Genomic DNA, 17,949 nt, shown 5'->3' with positions numbered 1-17,949 from the left:
CAAGGCAACACTTTGCCTTCTTGTTGCAGCTCTTACTATTAGCAAGCATCCTTTTAATAGTGATTTTGCTGTTTAAAGTGGCCCCTAAGCCTGGGGCTGAAATGCTATCTAATGTTTCTACTAGTAAGTACAGGAAGACTCCATTGTGAATTATGGAGAAAGTACTTGTGTTAGATAAGCTCCATTCAGGCACAAGTTCTAGTGCTGTTGGCCATGGGGGTATTACTGGGGGGTATCTAAAAAGTATGGAGCTTCTTTTAGGGTGAAAAAAGTTCTAAAATTGATTGTGGTGATGGTTGCACAGCTCTGTGGGTATACTCAAAACATTGAATTAGATACTTTAAATGAATGAATTATGGTGTGGGATTGCTATCTCAAAGCTGTTAGCAAAACACATATACGTACACACATGCATGCACGCACAGGCATACAGATTGCTGGGCCCCACCTCCAGAGTTTCTGATTCAGCAGGCCTGTGATGCAGACCAAGAACTTGCCTTTCTTACAAGTTCCCCGGTGTATTGATATTGCTGGTGTAGGGACCACATTTTTAGAATTGTTGCCCTAAGGATTCTGTAGATATAGATTCAAAAAATGGGCAGCAGACACCTGGCCAGTGTAACTCAGTGGTTAAGCATCAACCTATGAACCAGAGATCATGGTTTGATTCCTGGTCATGGCACATGCTTGGGTTGTGAGCTCGATCCCCCAGTAGGGGGCCTGCAGGAGGCAACCGATCAATGATTCTCTCTCATCATTGATGTTTCTATCTCTCTCTCCCTCTCCCTTCCTCTCTGAAATCAATAAAAATATATTTAAAAAAAGAAAAGAAAATGAGCAGAAGAGAGGTGAGCTAAACAATAGCCAGGAGTACAACCAAAATGGGCTATGGAATGATTATATTCAAAACACAGCTACTATTAACACTGGGTGCTGGGTGCCACAGCTTGTGTGAGCAATATACCAAACCAGCCCAGACCACTGCCTACTGGTCCTTCTGCCACTCCTGCCCCTGGAAATAATTTTGCTGCTTTAAATGAATCAATCTATTACATATTATTTTGCTGTGATATTATAATGTTTTCAGGCATTGTAACATTTCCAACTGTGCTTGAGTTAAAGTTACACTGTCTTTAAAAAAGCCGATTAAGAGCCTATAACTATACTGACTATACTATGATACATTTATATTTTTAGATTATACCAAATATAGATTGATTGGAAAGCAATTATTTAACTTTTTTTTTTTTTCTGTTCAGCCACTTTTCCAGGTATGTGGGAGAGAACAATAACCATAGGAAGTGCTGGAAAGACTTTCAGTGTAACTGGCTGGAAGGTAAGATGAGGAATTTAATTGCTTAACAATAGGCATGTACTTTATATCTTGTAGATTTTTTGTGTGTTTTAAATGCACATATATTTGGTTTACACATTTTTATACTTACTGATTATTTGCTTATAATTTACTCCTTCAGCTTTCATATTGGCCTTTGTTTTCTTTGGTTCCTAATCATTTCTTTATAAGTAAGAAAACATAGGTAATTTTTTATTTTATAAGTAACCAACTAATGGCACATTTTTCTTTGCAAAGAATGTTCAGATTACTGCCTATTCAAATAAAAGGAGAACAAATGTTAATAGCAATATTTTGGCACTTATATTATGTCCTGGATTCTTAGTGCGTACATGTACATATTCCTTTCATTCTCATAACCATGTTATGAGGTAGATATAATCTATTATCTCCATTTTAAAGACAATAAAACTAAAAGTACAGGGAAGTTAAGGGACTTGCCTAAGGTTGCACTGCTAATAATTTCAAGCCAGGGCTTGCAAGCTAGTTTCCAAATGTATGCACTTAGCCACTGCACTCTGAAGCACAACAATTTATCCAGTTGAAACTTGATTATCTTCAAACCTCACTTCTCCTAAACATGACTAAGAAGCCAGGGACTAGATATGGACGTGGTGAGGGGAAGGGAAGTATACATGGGCACGACAGGACAACACGAGTGATCCTTGTGATGATGGAAATGTTCTATGTTTTGACTATATCAATGGCAGTATCCTGATTTGCAAGATGTCACCATTGGGTGAAACTAGGTCAAGATTAGAAGGAATCTATGTTATTTCTTACAACTGCATATTAATCTACAATTACCTCAAAATTAAAAGTTTAATTAAAACAAAAAAAAGATGCCTGCAGAACCAAATAATGGAAGAATCCCTTAGGCCCTCATTCATAGTTACTTTAATCTATATGTAGTTCAAACAAGCTTTGGTACAGTGATTTAGAATTGCAGAATATCAGAAGTAGCAAACCAGAAGAGAGGAAGATAATAATGATTGCGGGTACTATTTACCTTCTGAGAGCAGAGTTTAGTGACTCCATTTGGAAACTTTTACACAAAAAGAAGTGTTGAACTGATTCTAAAACTGAGCTACTTTTATAGTGTGAACATTTTTTAATTGAATATACTTAATAAGTGCATTAAGCTTATCTACTCTATTAGATTTGATACTACGATTAGATTCAGTTTTTGAAATTTGCTTTTATCTGTTCCTTTTCCAGCTTGGCTGGTCCATTGGTCCTTACCATTTAATAAAACATTTACAGACAGTTCAACAAAACAGCCTCTATACCTGTGCAACTCCTCTACAGGTAGGTGTTATGGTAACTTGGGGTTGAGTCGTGGCCTTTTAGTGAAGGTGTTATGTTAATGTTGTGTGTTTGAATGGCCTTAGTTATTTTTTTCATGTCCTCTTTGAGCAGGGCTTCGGGTATAATTTGGGAATTTAGGAGCAGACACACAGTCATTGCTATTAAGAATAGTTTGTTGTTTTTTAGTACCTCAAGCTTTAACTTTGAACACTCCTTCTTTGCTGGTGGGATTACAAAGTACTTCTGCCTCTGGAGGACAAGTGACAACACCAAGCTGAACTATAGAAGCGCATGCCTGATGAAGCAGCATCTCCCTTCTGGGAATTTACTCTATAACTATTCCTGTGCACATAAGTTCTGTCTGCACACAGCCATTTATTGCAAAAGATAAGGGATAGTCTTTATCCATCAACAGGCAGTTGGTTTAAGTAAATCATGATCTAGCTAAACATTTAAATATGATATGATGGTATTTGTGTCCTATTTCTCTGTAACAAATTAACACAAACTTAGTAACTTAAAACAACACAATTTTTTTTTCAACTTAGAGTTCTAGAGGTCAGCAGTGGAAATGGGTCTTACAGGGCTGAACGCACAATGTGGGCATTGCTGCGTCCCTCCTGGAGTCTCAAAGGAAGAGTCCGTTCCTTGTCTTTCCCAGCTTTCAGGGGCTGCTCACATGCTTGGTGCATGATCACATCACTCCAACCTCTGCTTTTGTCAGCACATATCCTCCTGCCACCTTCCCTCCCTTTTAAGGATCCTTGCCATTACATTAGACACAGATAATCCAAAATAATCTCTCCATCTCAAGACCCTTAAGTCATATTTGCAAAGTTCATTTTATGTACAGGTTTTGGGTTTTAAGACATGGACAGCTTTGGGGGCTATTATTCTGTCTAACATCATGGCTGTTTAAAAATTTAAAGTAAAGAAAGGGAAATAGTGAGGAAGCGCTATAATTACTGATATGGAGAAATTTCCAGAATATAATGTAAAGTAAAAAGGCAAGATACCCAGCAGTGTATATTTATGCTACATTTTGTATAAGAAAGGGGGAAGCTGTTTGCTTGTATGTTTGAAGGATCTCTGGAAGGACCCATGATACAACTAATAAAACTGGCTATTTGTAGGGATGAAATTAATAGATAGAGACAGGGATGGGTGAAGGAATTTTTAATGTATATCTTTTTTCTATGTTGTTTCTATTTTTAAAAGATATTTATAAAACAGGGATCCACGTGCCATCATCCTGGGAATAATCAGAACACTGAAAAAAAAATTATTTTTCTGGAAGGCAGTTAAAAGGCCAAAGAATAAAATATGTTGACTATAGTAAACTTACTTTTTTGCTTCCTGTCATAAATGCCTATGAATAAGAAAAAATATATATTTTACAATTTTTTTCCAGTGACTCTAAAGTAAGACCATGATAAAGGCTAATTCTGACATTTGCTTTTGTTATATAGTATTAAACTCATTTTATCCTCTGAAAATAAATCCATTCTCTTATTCAACAAATATTTATTGAGTATTAGAGATGCAGCAGCTAAAAATCTCTGCCCTTGTGGACCTTACTGTCTAATGGGGAGACACAGATAATAAATAAAAATTTTAATAATATAATATGTCAGATATTGATAGATGCCATGGAGAAAAATCAAGTAGTGAACAGGGAAGACATAAAAGTGCTAAGGGGGAGAATATATGATCTTAAGTGATCTTTGAAAGCCTCGCTGAGAAGGGGAAATTTGAGCTACAGACTGAAGGAGAATAAGCAGTCACATGGTTACGTAGAGAAGAAGAACCCTCCAAACTGAAAGAACAAGTGCAAAGGCCCTGGGGTCAGGCAGCCTGGTTGTCATGTTTATATCCGTGAAAAGCATAGAGGCTGAGATAGGATGATTAAGGGGTAAGAGTAGGAGGAGATAAATCAGAGAGGTCGCTGGGAGCCAGATCAAGTAGGGGCACGTTTGTCTCTGTAAAGACTGAGTGAGGTAGGAAGCCACACGAGTGACATGATCTAACTTGCGTTATCAGAGGGACTCTTAGCTGAGTGAGAAGACGGTTGAAGTGATCGAAAAGAGAGACAGCAGTGGACTGAACCAAGATGGGGACGGTAGAAGTGGTGAAAAGGCGTTGGGTTCTGAATGTATTTTGAAGGTAGACGCCGATGGATCATAAGTGGGTTATGAGAGAGAGGCATACAGTATAATTCTAATTAGGAGAGATGTTTATGTCTCTTTAGCTTTGAATTTTCTAGGGCAATCATCCTGCTATAGGGGAATGAATAAGTTGCTAAGGAAAAGGTAGATTCAGCTAGGAATACAGAATACCTTTTTCAGAACCATCTTATTCTCCATTTCAGCGAAGTGGCCTGTTTTTTTCCCATGCCTTCAGACAAACATGTTTGGAAACTGGCCCAAGTTTCTAGCAGAACCACAGATTTCTAGGCTGAAGCAACCTATCCTTATTTATCCAGGTTTTTTATTTTTTAGTACTGGGGAATTATTATTATTATTTTTTGTTTCTTGCTGAATTCTTTTGGCATGCAGTCTTCTCTGTGATTTAACCTTGTCTCTCTACCATCTCTTGCCATGTTATCTATCTTGCTACCTACCCTCAATGACACTAGACTTCTCTCAGTTCTTCTGGAAGAACAAATCACACCCTGTAATCAATCGTTTCTGTCTCATCTCTCTCCCTGCCCTCACCAATACATACTAACTGGAAGCTTCATAAAGGCAAGGACCATGTTTATCTTGTTTATCATTCTAGCCCCAGCATTCATCACAATGCCAATTTTAACATAACGCAGGTAGTTTACTGAGTAATTGAATGTATCCTTTAGTTCTTGATAAGTCTTGTGATTAATTTCCTTAAAATTTGGCCACTTTGCTCTGCCCTTCTATCTCTTAACTATCTCAAGTTCTTGCTTAGTTGCTTGGATCTCCTGGTTGGCTCTGAGAACCAATATTTCTAAGTTGTCCCAGTTCACACCTGCCTACCACGCTTTGGCCCTCCTGCGTGGATAGGCCCATGTTCTTTATGCATGCCCTGAGTCAGACGTGTGTGCCTGTTCCTGACGTACTGCCTCTCAGACACCTGCCTAACGGCCTTGGCTTTTCTCTGGGCCCACTTTCACCCTGTGTCTGACTTTCCTGAAGAAAGGTAGGGAAGCCACTCACATGCCCCAGAAACTTGTTTCTAACCCCTGTGGCCTTAGACCACTTTGTTGGGATACGCATGATTAGGACAGGGACTTGCATACCTCTGAGGAATGGCACAGTGGGTCAGCTTTCATTTCCACTCCGTCCTCCAGGGTAATGGGGAAAGGCTGGCTAGTTCGTCATTTCTCCAGTCATCTTTTAGACTTGGGTCTAACAAGTCATTCTACAGCTCACCTCAACAGAAAATAACATAATGTCTTTTCATTTCCAAGTATGTCATCTTTGCATAATATCTCTTTCAATTTGGAATTTCATGGCTTATTCTCAGTTCCTCATATTAGATTTAATCATTTACGTGTAACTGATTCCTCCATTAATCTGTAGAGTTTAACATAGGCTCACAGGAATTCAGCTGTAATTCCCTGAATGACTTTTTGCCAATAATATTATTACTCGGTCTTTATTTATTAAACTCAGTAATAAATAACGTTACCATATTTCCTTTTCACATGTTTCAATCTTAACATACAGGAAGCCTTGGCTCAAGCTTTTTGGACTGACATGAAGCGCATGGATGACCCAGAGTGTTACTTTAATTCTTTGCCAAAAGAGTTGGAAGTAAAAAGAGATCGGATGGCACATTTACTTGAAAGTGTTGGCCTAAAACCTGTAGTTCCTGACGGAGGCTACTTCATCATTGCTGACGTGTCTTTGCTAGGTTTGTAAAGGTTTTCATAATTTCAAATATATAGGAACTTATGTGTGAAGTTATATCAGAATTATGGAGAAGAGATTGGTATCGAAGTCATATCAGCATTTTTTTCTTTGAAAAAAATGACTTTCACAATGTCAGTGTTTTCTACAGTCATCTGAACTTTTAGGTCCTTGACCTTACATGTGACTGTGTTTACATAATTATGGAGCCAGTTGTTGTAAGTCTTCTCTTAAACATAGAATTTGCTGTCATCTTGTTCTGGTGTGTAACTTAAAACACTGAAATCATATATGTAACCTGTGTTCCTTTGAGTAAAATTTTAGTTTCCCTTTTCACTTGAGAAAAATAAGATTTCTAAACTGTCAATGCCATCGGGATTATTTGCCACTTTAGAACGTACTGAAATGAAGTAAAGAAGGAAAATAATATTAATTGAGGGTCTACTACATGCCTGGCACTTTCCAACATGCTTTTGAAGAAGCATCCAGCTCCATGTTTAAAGACACGAAGACTTAGAAAGTTTTAAATAACTTGTCTGAAGTCACACAGCTAGATTCCCAATAATTCTGTTTCCAAAAGCGTCACCTGAAGCTGTTGTATGTAATTCTGACATACCATACAAATAGAAAGTTAGAAGCATGATAACATTTCATATATAACTAATTTTTCTTCAAAAAAACTATAATGTTAATAATAAATTTTATAAAGCATAATTTATTCAGACAAAAATTATAACCATTTTAAATAGTTTTAAATGTTTTAAGGTTCTATCACAATGAAGCTATATGCCACTGAACTTGAAAACCTTTTGTATATACAAAATTTTATAAATTTGCCAGGCTCTTAAGCTCCTATACTCTGAGGTTTTGCAATCACTTTTCTTATATTTGGTCTAAATGTGCAACTCATTTCATGAAATGATAAAAAGAAATAGCACAGTTTTCATTAATTGTATTTTTGCTTTAAATTGGAAAGCCACAAAATATTCAACATGAATTACTTTATTTAAAAGAATTTATACTTTTATCTGCTCTCCAAAAGAATGTGAACTAAGTCAGATTAAAAGTATTTCATATACTATCTAACCTAAGAGGTCAACAGACCTGACTTTGAATTCTAGCTATGCCAAGTGCTGGCCATGGCAGTTGAGTATGTTATTACTGTATCTACGCTTCAACTTCCTCATCCATGAAAAGGGGAATAAAAGTGATTCCTTCCTCGTAGGGTTATGGGAAGGAAGATTTCCTAAGATTCTGCATAGAAAGCACTAAGACCAATGCCTGGCATAAAAGTTGACATTATTATTGCTGAGTGATCTGGGTTTGGCAACTATAAAAACAACCCTGGATTCATGAACAACTACTACCTGTTGTAACTTCCTCTGGCCACTCACAGTGCACATAGACATAATTCTAGTGCCTGGTTCCTAAAAGGCATTGTAAGATGTTAGATATACTCAAGCATGTATTTCAATACTTGGAGCATTTGGATTCTAGAAGGAATGTGCTTTACATTTATGCTTAGCATTGCTGGTTTTGCCTTAAACCCAGCAACAAATTCACTTGACCCATTTATATTAAGCCCTTTACATGAGCAGAGCACTGTGGCTCGCACTTACTCAAATCCAAATTAAGGTCTAAATCTGAAAAAAGAAAATCACCTTTTTAAAGAAAGAAAAAGTCTTTCATACAGTAATGTGTGTGTTTACTTATAATATAAAATAAAATCATTGGTACGTAGGAGGGGGAAGAAGTAAATATTTCAGTCACCTAGGTTTATTTAGGATTGTAATTAGCATTATTAACTCAAGATCAAACTTTGTAGCAGCAAATGGAATTAGTTACCTAAGTGTTGAATAAAAAGAAGCCCAACAACTTTTTAGATGAAAATAATTCTTTCCTGAAACCAAACTTTTTGAGATAGTAAATCCTAAAAAGAATTTATCACATTGTGACATTAAACATCAAAAGGACAATGATGCAACTTTCGCTTGGATTATTGCATTAAACTCTTAAACAGTTTCCCATTCTATCTTTAGTCAATCAGTCCTGCATAAAATACTAGTTTAAGTCTTAGATCTTGAACTAGTCTGGTTGTAATAAGAATAGAAAGGATTTTGGTTAGAAAACTTTTTGTAATGATGGAAAAAAAGAAAACTTTCTTTTTCATTGTCCTCCTTCACCTGTAGGGGAAATGTAATGTCTCTAAGACTCTTCTATATATGAGGACAAGTTCCTTTTATTTTACTCTTTCATCTTTGCTCAGATTAATTTGAATGTAAAAATTCTCCCACGTACTAGAGGCAGTCCCACCATATACTAAAGACTAAAGCAAACAACAACACTCATTTGATGGTAGCTTGAAAATAAAAATAAACCATAAAGTACATGAACGTAGTAATGACTTCCCTTTAAAATTCATAGCAATGGCTAACTGGTTAATATTTTTGAGCATTTATGATATAGTAGGTATTATCCTAAGAGCTTTACAAATGTCATATTCTCACTAAAGTCCAATGAGATCGGTGCTATTACATCCTTATTGATAGGTGAGAAAGATGAAATAGAGAATCAAGAAATTTACTGAAGTTAATCAACTAATAAGTAGCAGAGCTAGGCTCTGAACCCAGAGATCCATGCCCTCACCAGGGAACTTTTTTTTTTTCTGCCATACTAAGCAGCTCTCTCAACCAGTGACCTTCATCCTAGAACTAAAAATGAAAACATTTGATTAGAAGATAAGACGACAAATAGAAGATTATTACAGTTGTTTTAGTGGGCTAGTATGGTCCAAAATTATGGAAGAGATAGTGGGAATACAAAAACCAATTTTGATTTTCATAGGTTACTTAAATACCCAAATGCTTTTATAATATGGTTCAAACTTGTACCTTTAGTAAATAGTTTTAGTTTATTTGAAGAATTCTGACTTAAGTATTCAAAAGAAGTAGATTCTAGCTTTCTTGTAACTATAAAATATTTAGAATTATATTTATTGCCTTCTTTCCTTTTAAGCACCACAGCAATGAATTCCTCTTTTCTAAGCTTTGCTAGAATAAGTAGTACAGCTAGTATCAAATGCAGTTAGTTAATATCCTCCTTTACTTCCTTCTATTGCTATAGGTAATCAATCACTCCTTTCTCTGGGTCACCTTTGAATACACTACTATTGTGTACATGTCACATGGAGTTTTCACATAATTTGTAGTTAGACCCTAACTTTTCGAAGTGATCATTTTTGTTAGAGCCAAACATGAATTAACTACATACACATATATATAATGTGAAATACTTGAAATAGTAATTTAATTTCCTCATCTATAAAGTGAAGATTATAGCTACCTCTTATAATTGTAAGACAAATAAGTGAGAGAATTACCTAACATGCTTATTAGCAAATAGTAAATGCTCAATATGTGGTAGTATATCATTAGCATTATTATATGGGATTGTTATGTTCTTGAAAGCACAGGGGAGATTAGAAATAAAAATCATTAAGTAAAAACATATTAAGATTTTTTAAAAAATATAGGTGAAACTTTCTTCAATGTCAAGGTTTTTACACCATGAAGTAAAGAGACCCGGTAGTATTCAATGGGGGGGTTGGGGGGAAGGAAACTGTCTCAATCTGTTTTGAACAATAAATTGTAAAATTTTAATGATTACAGTAATCATCAAAATAGCTTTCTGCTATTCAAAATGATCTAAGAGTACAAATCAACGAAATTGAAACAATATGAAATATGAATTGCTGAAGTTGAATGCCAGAGAAATATCTAGCCCAGACCTTGAAGCAAGATTGGAGCAAGACATAAGAATAGGAATACATATTTTTTCCCAAATTTAACATTTTTTTTAAAAGCATAATATATGGAAAAAGAGATAAACAATAAAGGATATCACTTGGAAGATCTACACAGATACTTTCCCTTTACAAATAATGAGTAATATTAGTCTACTCATTCAACAAATATGCTTTTTATTACTTATATGCTAGACACTGACCTAGGATTTGGGGATAATGATAGATTGCAATACAGGCGCTTTACCTTTGCCGATGACTTCTTGGAGGTATAAGTGTTATGATGAATACTCTATAAATTTAGATGCCATTTCCTTAATAATCATCACAAACCCTTATATTATTCCTAGGCGGAAAGGCAACACTTCTTTCCTTTCCCTTCCTACTCTCTTCCAAGGCTAAGGGGTGTGTGCACAAATATAATCAATCAGATGCATATTTGAGTACTGCCTTAGAGTATCGGTAAAGCTAATCTGTGACATCTCGCTTTCCACCCCACCATGTGCAGTATGAGACTTCAGCAGATTTTGTGAATATCTCATAAGAAAAATTTGAATTTAACAGACAAATTAAATACATATTGCCTCAGGTGTAATATATAGATTATCTAATTTTCATTGTTTTAGATGCAGACCTCTCTGATATGAAGAACAGCAATGAACCTTATGACTATAAATTTGTGAAATGGATGACTAAAAATAAGGTAAAAGTTATTGGCCTTTGCAATATTGTGTTGTATTTTATGGTTAATTTATGAAGGAAACCTGCTGACATGCTTTGAACAATGTTAACTGTAATTTTGTTACATGATAGTCTACCAGTGCCTATTTGGAGGATTTTTTAATCTTTTTTTTTTGAAATTGTTATGAATACTTAGAAGTATCAATTTTTTCTAATGTGTAGGATTAATATGTGAAATGTAAGTAGTTTTCTTATTTTACCTTCCAATTTATTTTTTAGAAACTCTCAGCCATCCCAGTTTCAGCATTCTGTAACAAAGAGACCAAGTTACAGTTTGAGAAGTTTGTGCGATTTTGCTTTATTAAAGTAAGTTTTCTGTTCTACTAAAAAACACACTTATAATGTCTTTCCTTTTTATGTATTGATCACCATTTTTTTCTCTTTCTAGACATGATGTGCTTATAAGCAATTTTTAAATTTTATCTCGCTGCCGTGAAATTAACTGTGTACCAGAATAAGTGTGAAGTTTAAACATAATCAGACATCTTACCATATAACATTACAATGGCTAGCATGCAATCAAAAATTACTAGACATGTGAAGACACAAAAAATGATGACCCTTAATAAAGGAAATAAAGCAGTCAGTAGAAACATATCTCAAGGTGACCCAGATGGAGAAATTAGCAGACAAGGACTTTAAAGTAAATATTATAAGTAAGCAGATTTTATAAGTATGTAAAGGAAAATATGGTCATAATGAGTGGACAGATTAAAATTATTAATCAAGTGTAAATTCAAGAACTAAAGGGTGATATCTGATAAAATGTATATGGCATTAAACATAAAACATTGAGGATGACAGGAAATAAAAGGTCCACTTGAATACAGATCGATAGGAATTATTCAATCTGAAGAACAGAGAAGAAAATTACTTTTGAAAAATGAACAGAGCCTCACATTTGTGATGCAGTATCAAGTGACAATTTGCATGTAATTGGAGTACCAAAAAAAGAAGAGAAAATGTAACAGAAAAAATCTTTTAAGAAATAATGGCAGAAATGTTTCCAGATTTGGTGTAAAGCAACCTATAGATCTAAAAGTTCAGTGACCCACACAGGATATACCAAAAAGACAACAACCCTATGCCTAGACACACCATGATCAAGCTGCTAAAAGCCAAAGGTAATGATAAGATTTTGAAAGCAGCCCTGACCAGTTTGGCTCAGTGGCTAGAGCGTCGGCCTGTGGACTGAAGAGTCCCAGGTTCAATTCCGGTCAAGGACATGTACCTTGGTTGCGGGCACATCCCCAGTAGGGGGTGTGCAGGAGGCAGCTGATCGATGTTTCTCTCTCATGGATGTTTCTAACTCTCTATCCCTCTCCCTTCCTCTCTGTAAAAAACCAATAAAATATATTTTTTAAAAAAAAAGATGTTGAAAGCAGCCAGAGAAAAACTAAACTTCACAGGCACAGGAGCAGATATGAGTGTTAGCTAACTACTTACAGCGGTTCTCAACCTGTGGGTCGTGACCCCTTTGGGGGTCGAACGACCCTTTCACAGGGGTTGCCTAAGACCATCGGAAAACACATAGATAATTACAAATTGTTTTTGTGATAGCAAAGAAAATAATTTTATGGTTGGGGGTCACCACAACATGAGGAACTGTATTAAAGGGTCGCGGCATTAGGAAGGTTGAGAACCACTGATAGAAACAACGAAGACCAGGTTACAATGGAATGACATCTTCAAAATGCTGGCATAAAAAAATAGATCAGCCCAGAATTCTATATCTAGGAAAATGTCCATTAAAACAGAAAATTATATATACGTCGCTGATAAATGAAAGCTGAAAGAATTTATCATCAGATCTGTGAAAAACAAATCAGAATGTAATATTGCTGTTTTTAAGATGTGATTGCTACTGAAAACAGTCATACTGGTATTAAGGAACTCTCTACACCAACACATTCATCTGTAAACCGAGTCAGGTTGAGATAAACATTGTTTTCAACTTTTAGAGGCAACCTATGGACTATGGAAGACTCCCCATAGTAGAATATGAATGTTAACAACCTAACAATATCAAATTTAATTGACTAAAGTGTGGTGAAGAGGAAGGCCATTAATACTCTCATCTTACAGTGGATCTAGAAATCTCTAGAGCACTGGTTCCCAGCCTATTTTTGGCCGTGCCCCACCTAAGCATCTCTAAAATTCTGATGCCCCCGTGACATATAATTCTTATTATTCAAAAAGTAAACTTCACTTGGAGAAAGCCTAAAAGGCCATTAACTATTGGCCAATAGCAAATAAAGTTTCAAAACATATAATAAAGAACTGAAATGTATAAATATGTCACAATATATATTTATATACTGTATATGAGGCCCCTAGAACCATAAGAAATGCAAAAAAAAATCACTGTTAATAACTCATTCTCAAATTGTCCCCCTTAATAATCAAATTGTCCCCCTGTGGGGCATGTGCCCCAGATTGGGGACCACTGCTCTAGATGTGTATCATTTGAATAGAACTAACAGAGGGAAAAAATAACATTAGACTTCCAGTTTTAAAATTGTTCTCTCCATGAAAATTATTTTAAAAATAAAATAACAACTAGGATCCTGGATGGAGTGGCTCAGTTGGTAGAGCATCATATCCCATGCGCTGAAAGATTGCCAGTTTGGTTCCCAGGCAGGGCACATACCTGCGTTGAGGGTTTGAACCCCAGTCTGGGAGTGTATGGAAGGCAACCAATCAATGTGTCTCTCTCTCTTCAGTATTTCTTTCTCTCTCTCTCTCTCTCTCTCTCTCTCTCTCTCTCTCTCTCTCTCTCTCTCTCTCTCTCGTCCTCTAGTGAGATTTAAAAATAACAACTAATAGAATGCAAAACAAATTCCCTAGTAAATGATAAAGAGTTGCCAAGAACAGTGAAGATAATGGTACAGAGAAGACACCTAGAAAGGCTCCTGCTTCTACATCTTCAAGTTACAGACAGAGCCATCAGGTAGCTTACTCATTATTCAGAACAATAGGCACAGTAAGTGCACCGGCAGTGAGAGCTTCTCCAGATCCATGTGGCCTCAGGGCAGAGGCAGGGCAGAAACATAGTCATGTCATCTGGAACCTGTGTGAGGCAGGGTGAAGAAAAGGTTCTGATTGGGCTATAGATTTACTCATTCACCCTGTTCACTTTGCAAAAGTGTGCTGAGACATTGTGGAGGAGATATATTAAATTGGAGGTAGATTAGTTAGGAAGAAGTAAAATCTAAAAGAACTCTACATCAATCATATTAAAATTTACTGTGAGTCTGGAAGAATTTCTGCTGTCTCCTAGTGCTGTCCTGGCTCCTCCCTTCTCCAAATCTGCAAAAACATCTTCCAATCCAGACAAAGCCAGCAGGCAGCAAGCTCATTACCCAGAACACTAGGACCAGTAGGTGTAATGGCAGTGGGAACTTACAAACAGAACTCGATCAAAAGTGAGCAAAAAAAAAAAGGAGCCAGCTATGAAGCTATAAAAAGATACTGTAAGGGGAAAAAAGAGAAAGATACAAGTTAAAAACAAGTGTCAGACAAAATATTCACAGAAAAAAATGTTTCCATACAGCAAATAAAAATTGTAGTATTTCAAATTCAAACCCTATAAAACAAGATGAAAGCAGAGACTAAGTTCGGGGAAGATAGAGTAAGATAATATAAGAAAATGAAATGGTAGCTGTCAGAGCCAGCTAAAAAATTTAAAGGAAAAAAATAAAGCTATCGGTAATTGTACTGGTAATACAAACAGCACAGAAAACACTAAGTACTTCTGTAAGTACATTAAGAATTGAGAAGACTGAGCAAAAAGAAGTGGAAAAGAACAAAGAATTTTAAAATATTAGAAAAAGTATAGACAAATAAAATATCTAGTCACTGGGGGTGGGAGGGAAGCAGAACAAATGGAACCAGGAAAGTATTTTATAGCTTTATTTTGAGAATACTTTCCATTTCAAAAAGCAAACAATCTAAAATTGAAAAGGAATACCTTATCTCAGGAAAAGTTGTCACAGAATGATTAACACTGAGCTATACCTTGTTTAATATATTGGACTTTAAAGATAAAGAAGTGATTCTTTGACACCTAGACAAAAAGCTCAAGGCCTGCATGGGGTCAGGATATGAGGATCAGTGTGGACTCACCTCCTTCACATCAACATTCTATATTGGAAGATAGTGGAGCAATACAGACAAGTCCCTAGGGAAAGTCAACCTGTTAGAAAAACTAAAAATGAAAGGATGGCAAAACATGCCAAGAAAATGGAAATAAAAATATATTAATTAACTTAAAAAATTTAAAAAGAAAATGGAAATCCAATAAATAAATAAATTTATTAATTAATAATAAATAAGCAGATTGCATTTGGGGCAGAATAAGCCAAAAAGCAGCACTTTACAGTGATTATGGGTAAAATCCTTAGTAGCTGTCAAGTATATGAAAGAATGTACCACCTTACTCTTAGTAAGAGAAATGAAAATTAAAGCAGCAATGAAATTTTATTTATTAGTTTAGGAACAACCAAAACAACTAAAAAGTTCCGTAAGACACTTTCATAGATAGATTGAGAGTGGGAATATAATGTGTACTCTTTGTCTTACTTCTGTATTTGTATGTTAATTTCATTGTTTTTTTCTTTAGGAGGTCTGCCTTTGCATTTGTATTTTGAAAATTCTCTTTACTGAGATCAGATATCCATACTATAATGAACCTAGAGGGTATTACACTAAGTGAAATAAGTCAGTCAGAGAAAGACAAATAAATACTATATGATTTCACTTATTTGTGGAAGCTGAAGAACAATACTATAAATGAACAAAGCAGAAACAGATTCATAGATACTGAGAATAGACTGATGGTTGCCAGAGGGAAGTGTGGTTGGGGGACTGGATGAAAAGATGAAGGGATTGAGAAGTACAGATTGGTAGTTACAAATAGTCATGGGGATGTGAAGTACAGCATAGAGAATGCAATCAATAATATTGTAATAACTATGTATGATGCCAGGTGGGTACTGGAAATATTGGGGGGAACATTTTGTAAAGTATATGATAGTCCAACCACTGTGCTGTACACCTGAAATTAATAAAAAAATAATATTTAATGTAAACTGTAATTGAAAATTTTCTTTAATTTTTTTAATCTAAAAAAAAAGTTATAGATTTCTTTGGTGTCAGTATAGCAGCAATGAAATGCCCAGAATTGGCAGCCAGCATACTAAAACAGTATGAGGTAGTGATAGGCATCACACTTCTCTAATTCCTCTGCTATTGAATTCTTGTGAGGTTCATTCCTCTTTCCAGCTAGAGAGCAATGGGACATAGCATCATAATAATTGGTTTTTATGATTTGCTACTGGGCTTCTTGAAGAGCTTGGGGCCTGTGTCTTCGGCTACCAACGTGAGGGAAGACACTGTAGACATCATTTTCCAGACTTTGTTCATGCTTCTGCTGGGGTTATGTCTTAAAATAGGCAAGGCTTCCAGTGACTTGATTTGCTGGGAATGAATTCTCTGGGGCTCTGTCATTGCTGTGGAGGCTATGGACAGGCTGGAGCTCAGCTGGACCCATTCAGGTTACCTGCAGTTGAGGAGCACTTGGTTCCCAAATCACTGCATAACTCTTCCTGATAAACTGACTTTGGGCCCTAGCTGGTTTGGCTCAGTGGATAGAGCATTGGCCCTTGGACTGCGGGCTCGATCCCTTTTAGGGGGTGCAGGACGCAGCCGATCAATAATTCTCTCTCATCATTGATGTTTCTATCTCTCTCTCCCTCTCCTTTCCTCTCTGAAATCAATAAAAATTAAAAAAAAAATTTTAAATAACTTTGGTACATTTTTCATGTTTAAATATTCACTTCATCTTGAATTTATTTTTATATGTAATGACAAATATTTTATTTATTTACAGAAAGACAGTACACTAGATGCTGCTGAAGAAATCATCAAGGCATGGAGTAGGCAGAAGTCTTGATAACTGCAAACTGCTTTCCTATTTCTATTAGATGACCTAGAATTGTTATTAGTACTGCCACTCACTGGATATTGCAAAAACAAATATTTCAATACAAATAAAATTTAGAGAAATATTTCAATTGTTTTTTTCCCAGCAAGTTAATCCCTAACAATATTCAGGAGATCTGATTTTTTTAAAATTGAAATGTATTAAAACACCTTCCACTAGCCTTTTATGAGAGTCAATAAAGCATTGTGGGTAAGAAATGTGAGATGCTGGTTTATGCTTAACCTCTGTGTGCTTCAGTTTCTGATCAAAGGGGAATAAAAATAGCACCTACGTTATATGAAGTTTATGAGTTGTGTGTGAAGATGAAATGGATTGAAGTATGTAGAGCCTAGCAAACAAACATTCAACCCTTGTTAGCCAATTTTACTTCTTCATCACCATGTAAAAACTCTTAACCAGTTACACCCTCCTCGACTTCATACTTTTGCTTGATCTACCCACCGGTAGTTCTTTCCCCTTCACTGACTTTGAACTGTGCTCACAGTTTTGCCTCTATCCCAAGTACTGCTATAATCTGAGATGGCTTCAAGGTCCACATGGATTAACTAGGCTTTTGGTACTTTGACCTTCTCATCTCTGGTGATGTTCACCTCCACTTCAGTCACCCACTCCCTTTGCCACACCCCGATCCTTTTATCACTCCAGGCTGTTATACCTTTGAAATAATAAATTAGTTATCTCACATTGTAACCACCTAATGGTTACACCTATATTTTCCTTTTATTTATCTACCTCTCTTCTCCTCCTCTCAAAATATCACTTCTTTAAACTCAATATAATTTCAAGTCTACTATTTCACAAAAAATTATCCATGGCCCTCTTACATCATAATCAACTAGAATCCTTGTTGAAAATA

The 17,949-nt window shown here is 35.8% G+C and overlaps 1 protein-coding gene across 1 annotated transcript in view; it reads left to right on the top strand.

Moving 5' to 3' along the window:
• The window catches only part of KYAT3 (kynurenine aminotransferase 3), a 63,827-nt gene extending 46,532 nt beyond the window's left edge, over positions 1-17,295 (top strand). Inside the window, exons 9-14 of the mRNA XM_036351600.1 lie at positions 1,260-1,336; positions 2,573-2,662; positions 6,364-6,550; positions 10,975-11,051; positions 11,309-11,395; positions 16,980-17,295. Coding sequence (XP_036207493.1) covers positions 1,260-1,336; positions 2,573-2,662; positions 6,364-6,550; positions 10,975-11,051; positions 11,309-11,395; positions 16,980-17,042 — 581 coding nt within the window. The 3' untranslated portion in view covers positions 17,043-17,295. The remainder of the gene's footprint in view (positions 1-1,259; positions 1,337-2,572; positions 2,663-6,363; positions 6,551-10,974; positions 11,052-11,308; positions 11,396-16,979) is intronic.
• Positions 17,296-17,949: the final 654 nt, after the last annotated feature.

The sequence above is a fragment of the Myotis myotis genome, unplaced genomic scaffold (assembly GCF_014108235.1).
Source record: "Myotis myotis isolate mMyoMyo1 unplaced genomic scaffold, mMyoMyo1.p scaffold_m19_p_2, whole genome shotgun sequence".
In the NCBI taxonomy this organism is placed as follows: Eukaryota; Metazoa; Chordata; class Mammalia; order Chiroptera; family Vespertilionidae; genus Myotis; species Myotis myotis.
The sequence above is the reverse complement of the archived record's forward strand: the minus strand, read 5'-3'. Positions and strand labels throughout refer to the sequence as shown.